The sequence below is a fragment of the Trichechus manatus genome, unplaced genomic scaffold (genome assembly GCF_000243295.1).
Source record: "Trichechus manatus latirostris isolate Lorelei unplaced genomic scaffold, TriManLat1.0 scaffold00076, whole genome shotgun sequence".
NCBI lineage: Eukaryota > Metazoa > Chordata > Mammalia > Sirenia > Trichechidae > Trichechus > Trichechus manatus.
In genome coordinates this window covers 10,180,029-10,186,028 of record NW_004444012.1, presented here as the reverse complement: position 1 = coordinate 10,186,028, position 6,000 = coordinate 10,180,029, and the positions used below count along the sequence as shown (strand labels likewise).

The window sequence follows — 6,000 nt, the reverse complement described above, 5'->3', positions numbered from 1 at the left end:
TGCTCTTACCACAGCCCTTGGCCATAGGGGCCCCGAGAAGAAGTCCTCTTGAGGTCCTCAGGACTGCAGGGCAGATGCCCTCAAAGGGCCATCCTCTGGCCCAGGATTAGCCCAACAGTTCTGTGAAACCACCAGTCAGACACACTTTCCCGCTGCCATTCAAGTCCGAGTGTGCTCAGGGAGGAAGCTTGGAGCCGCCAGCTCCTTCTGCACTCCTGCCTCAGTGTCCCATCCGCAGCCAGCCCTGTGGGTGCCTTGCCATGGGGCCCCAAAGAGTTCACACGGTCTTGGAGGGAACTATCTTTCCACAGCCTCTGCAGCTCCGGGTCACCCCTTCCCAGGGGAAGCGCCCTTCAGAAAATAGCCCCCCAGTTTAAGGGAGTACCCCACCCTTCAGCCCCAGGTGAGGTGGGTGATTATTTCTGGCAGGGCTTGGAAAGCCTGGCCTGGCCCAGCTCAGGGCCTGATGTTCTCTCTCTGTGTGCTTCCCAGATATGGACGAGAGGGCAATGACCCAGCGTGCACCCCCACCCCTGCGCTGTGGGTGCCCACAGAGACCCTTTAGGTGCTGAAGGGCAGTCCCAGGTTGGGAAGTGGGCCCAGAGGCTTCCAACCAGAGGCTCGGCCGGCCTGCCCTTTGGCATCTTTCACCCAGGCCGCAGTGACCCCACAGGGCCCCCACCCAGAGGCAGCAAGGCTGGGGCTTCCACGAGCCCACCTGAGATCATCCCGTGGGCCTCTGTGTCCTGTGAGCCAGGACCCCCACCTGGGGGCAACGTGGAGAGATGATGAAGGCAATCCTCAAGCGATGGGCTTGGAGCATTCTTCAGCCACCCCCTCCCAGTCTGCTCTATGCCCGTGGCAGGTGGGAGGACAATGCCGGCTGTGTGCTGGCTGAGGGAGGGCCCTGGTGTGGCCCCAGCTCCAGCCCGGCCTCTGCTGATGTCGCCCTCCTCCCTGCACAGGCCGTTTATCTGCCACCTCCATCTGTCCAGCAGACCTCCCCAGGGTCCAGACATCACTAAGCTGAGCAGATTCCTGTTTTCCTCCCCGCTGCCCTACTCAACCCAAGGAGCAGTAGCCAATCACTGAGTCCAAGGGAGACCTCCAGCAGCAGGAGCGCTGAGAACAACCTGGAAGGTAGGGCAAAGGGGGCCCTGGGACAGTCAAGGGCAGGACACCAGCTAGGAGCACCAGAGCCTTACCTGGCTAGGCTCCAAGCCACAAGCCCTCCCCTAATGGGGGGACAGTCTGGCACGGAGGGGTCTCCATATGCCTGGCAGAGACACAACCTCCATCACCAAAACATCTCCAGGCTTCGGGAAATGCCCAGAGGCCCCTCGTCCCCAGAGACTGCAGCCTGATGGCTGGTCACCCCTGTCCCCAGCAGCTCCTCGTGGCTACAGGGCCCTGCAGCAAGAGGCCACCGCAGGGCTGTCCTGGCCCAGGTCCCGCCATGGACTCTGAGTACGAGATGGGCCACGTCTGCAGGCTGCAGGCCCAGCACAGGCGGATGCAGGAGAAGACCTTCACCAACTGGATCAACAATGTCTTCCAGCACGGCAGGGTGAGTGGAGCCAGGCGCCCCCCCACCCCCCGCCTGCCCTGGCCAGTTGCCCCTGGGGCAGGCTGTGAGGGCGTCTGGCTGAGCATCTCCTGACTCCACAGCAGAGCTGAGCCCACTGCTCCTTCCCCCAAGGCAGCTGCCTCTGGTACATTCTTTCCAGGTCCTGGGATGGGGCAGGCAGGTGAGGCTGGGCTGACCCTGCGCCTTCCCCCGCACCCTCCCCAGGTGGGCATCAAGATCCAGAGCCTGTACACGGAGCTGGGCGACGGCACCCACCTGCTGCGGCTGCTGGAGCTCATCTCGGGGGAGGCCCTGCCACCCCCGAACCGGGGCCGCCTGCGCGTGCACTTTCTGGAGAACAACAGCCGAGCGCTGGCCTTTCTCAGGGCCAAGGTGGGCACCCGGGAAAGGGCGTCTGGGCCGTGGAGTGGACTACCACATCATCTCTCCTGGACTGGGCCACAGGGCCAAGCAGAGGGTGGGGGGCCTGAACAAAGGAGGTGCAGGTAGGATATGGAGGTCCCGGAAGCCTTGCCCCTCCTTACGCAAGACGCCGAAGGTGGAGCGCCCCCAGCTGGCTGAAACAGCAGGCATCGTCCCTACTGGGACAGAAACGTGCTTTTGTCTGTAATAAGAGAGAATGGCAGATTTTAAAGCTGAAAGGATCTTAGTGTTCTCTTAACCTTCCCATTTCATAAAGGTGAAAACAAAGACCCAGAATTATTCACCAGGCAAGAGCCATGGCCAACCGACCAGCGGAGCCCCCTTGTGGGGCCGTGGGAGGCAGGCTGAGGCAGGAAGCAAGAGCAGGAGCCCCAGCACTGGGAGGGGCAGTGGGGGAAGAGGTGCAGGCTCTGTCTTGGAGAAGCTGGACCAGACAGCAGAGAGGGGGAGCCAGTGTCACCTGAGAGAAAGGGACAGAGATAGTTGCTAAAAGGAGGCAAGGACTCAGGGGTCATGGAGGGACCCTGTCTCGGTTTCCTAGTGCTGCTATAACAGAAATATCACAAGGGGGTGGTTTTAATGAACAGACATTTATTTTCTTGCAGTTTAGGAGGCTAGACGTTCACATTTAAGGCAGCTGCTCTAGGGGAAGGCTTTCTCTCTCTGTTGGCTCTGGGGGAAAGTCCTTATCTCTTTTCAGCTTCTGTTCCCCAGTTCCTTGGTGATCTTCACGTGGTGTAGCATCTTGCGCGCTTGCTTCTGTTCCTAATCTGCTGCTTTTACATCTCAAAAGTGATTGGGTTAAAACACATCCTGTACATATAATGGACTCATTAACATAACAAAGAAAAGTTTGATTACATTCACAGGTATGTTGTATGCCCTCAAGTCGATTCCAACTCATAAAAACCCTATAGGACAAAGTAGAACTGCCCCATAGGGTTTCCAAGGCTGTAAACTATGGGAGCAGATCACCAGGTCTTTTCTCTTGCAGAGCCACTGGTGGGTTCGAACCACAGACCTTTTGGTTAGCAGCCAAGCATTTAACCATTGTGCCACCAGGGCTCCTATCCACAGGTATAAGGGTTAGGATTTACAACACATATTTTTGGGGGATGCAATTCAATCCATAATAACAGATACTCATGGCTGTTAGGGGGCTGTGTTAGGGGACCATGGAGAGGTCGTTTATATCGAGAACCAGGAGTTAAGAGGACCGAGGGCTCCTGGCCTGAGGTACTGAATCCATGAGCTGCTCGGCTCTGGAGGCTGAGGAGTTCCTGGGTGGCACATACAGTTAACACACTCGTCCAGCGGAGTCTACCCAGAGGCACACTGGAAGAAAGGCCTGGCAGTCTCCAAAAAATCAGCCACTGAAAACCCTATAAGCATAGTTCTGCTCTGGCAAACATGGGGTTGCCATGAGTTGGAGTCACCTCTGAGGCAACTGACTGTTTTTTTACTGTTCCCACCATGACCAATTTTAAACTCCCAGGGGGAGATATACACAGTCAGCTCTCGTGAGCTGGTGCGAGCCAGCTCCAACGCCCCACTGACCAGACATTCCGACTCCAAGCTGAAGTGAACGCAGAAAGGGCCGGGTGTACCACAGAGAAGAGGGAAGAGCATGGGGTGAAATGACTTAGGGTCCAGTCAGGATGCAATAAAGTGCACCCCAGGGGAGTACTAGGGACACAGCTCCCCCATGAGGCTGGTGGGTGCCGAAGCTGGCTGCCCTCCAGGTCTCATGGACAGTCTCTCCCCTGTTCTGTCTTCATTCAATAAATACTGACTGATTACCCATTATGTGCCAAGAACTCTACCGGGGAACTTGGGATACATCAGGGAACAAACCCAAGACTCTGGCCAGCATGGGGTGTACATTCTAGCAGGGGAGTCAGTTAATAAATAAGTGAATGATTCTATAGTGTGTTACAAAGTGATAGGTGACGTGGGAAAAAATAAAAACCAAGCAGAGAAAGGGGATAGGCATGTGTGTTTGGGTGGGAGCATTAGCCTCGAGTTTCAATTTAAGTAGGATGGTCAGGGTAGAAGGCTTCCTTGAGAAAGTGGCATTTGAGTAAAGACCTAAAGGAAGCTAGGGAGACCACCATTTGCATATCTGGAGGGGATAATATTTTCACTGGCAGGAAGAGCCGGTGCAAAGGCCCTATGGCACGACTGTGCTTAGAATCTCAAGGAACTGAAGAATCGCCTGGGCCTTGGAGCCACGTGGTCCAGCTGAGTGGAAATAAACCAGGGGTGACGGGGGCACGATCATGGGGGCTTTGCAGGCCATTGTAAGGACTTTGGTGTTTACTTATTCTGTCTCCTTCTCCCCTTGGGTCCGCCCATCCTCCCTGCCCAAGTGGCAAGATCTAGGCAGCAGGTTCTCAACTTTAGTGTGCCCAAGAACCACCGAGGTGTTTGCTAAAATGCAGATTCCAGGCCCTGGCCCAAGAGAGTCTGATTGGGTGGGATTTGGGAATCTGAATTCCTAACGGACTCCCTTGGAGATGGAACACTGATAAAGAGGACTGAAGTGAAGGTGTGAGCACAGGGAGAGGGCTCCAACGCCTCCCCGCTGCCTCTCATCGGGACCACCCAACCACACCCTGGAGGTCTCGACATGCCCTGGGAGGTGGAGGTGGACAGTCGTGTGTCTAGTTCACGCATTGATGTTAAGACCCTCATTTCCTCCCCCACTCCCAACACACACACCTGGATTTACCTGTAGCCCACCCACAAGGCGTCCTCCAGCTCCAGTGGTCCAGCCCACTTCACCAGGTTATGGCTTCACCCTGCATGGGCTTGGAGCCAAAGCCCCAGCCACTTAGAAAGCATTCACTTGCCTGGCCTTGTCACCCTGCCTGCATCTCCCTTGGGGTCCTCCTGGCTGGGGCAGGATGGACTCCAGGACCTTTCATCCAGCAGCCAGCCCCTGGAGTCTTCTCTAGCACGCGGGCTCCATGGCTGAGCCCAACCAACTGTGCCCACAGGTGCCAATACCCCTGATTGGGCCAGAGAACATTGTGGACGGAGACCAGACGCTCATCCTGGGACTCATCTGGGTCATCATCCTACGTTTCCAGATTTCCCACATCTCCCTGGACAGGGTATGTCTCAGCCCCCAGCTCTTAGTTATCTGTCCCAGCCCAGCCCAGCCCAGCCCTGGCCTCACCTCAGGCCCTGGGGACAGAACAGTTCCACCCAGCTTCTATGATCCCCACAGCAGGTCCTTGGCATCCATAAAATTAGCATTCACTCTTCAACCACAGGTAAAGAACCCAGAATGTCAGCGATATCATCATTTGCTGAAGTGAGAACTAGATCATGAGTTTTAAGTCACTCGCTAGCGAGGGGCTGAGATGAATTGCCCAGCACCCGCATTTCACCACCAAGCAGGGACGGATTTCCCAGTAAGCCAGGCACACACGGGCTTACTTATGCTTGCTTGCTGAATCTGCAGTGAATCAAAGATGTGGTAAAACCCATGTGAAATTGTGCACTGCAGATTAGTAAGTAAATACAAATTAAGCCCGTGCATACTTGCTTACTGTAAGCCCGTGCGTACCTTGCTTTCTGGTTAATCGGCCCCTGCCACCAAGTAAGAGGAAGAGTAAGGGAAGAGGTAAGAGAGGTGGGGGCCCTGGGGGTAAGGGAGAGGGAGGGGGTGGGTAGAAGGAGGACGACACTGAAGGAGAGAGAGGGATCACCGGTGGTTGTTCTGCACTTGGCCTTGAAACCCTGCAACTTTTCGTTATACCGCGATGCACTGTTGTAGAGGACATCCCAGCCCTGAAGGCTTACAAAGGCCCCAGTATCCTGACAGTATTCTCCTGTACTCCCTCATCTTTCTCCATTCTTTTTCTTTCCTCACAATTGGATCAGAAAGGGAGATAAATATAAAGTCCTTTTTATTGTCGATTTTCATAGTTTTCGTTTCCAAAACACCACTTAAAAACAGATTCCAGGAGGTTCAGAACGCC

At 55.4% G+C, this 6,000-nt stretch overlaps 1 protein-coding gene across 1 annotated transcript in view; it reads left to right on the top strand.

Moving 5' to 3' along the window:
• Positions 1 to 1,363: 1,363 nt before the first annotated feature.
• SPTBN5 (spectrin beta, non-erythrocytic 5) overlaps positions 1,364 to 6,000 on the top strand; it is a 52,810-nt gene continuing 48,173 nt past the window's right edge. Inside the window, exons 1-3 of the mRNA XM_023735101.1 lie at positions 1,364 to 1,567; positions 1,793 to 1,960; positions 5,011 to 5,127. Coding sequence (XP_023590869.1) covers positions 1,364 to 1,567; positions 1,793 to 1,960; positions 5,011 to 5,127 — 489 coding nt within the window. The remainder of the gene's footprint in view (positions 1,568 to 1,792; positions 1,961 to 5,010; positions 5,128 to 6,000) is intronic.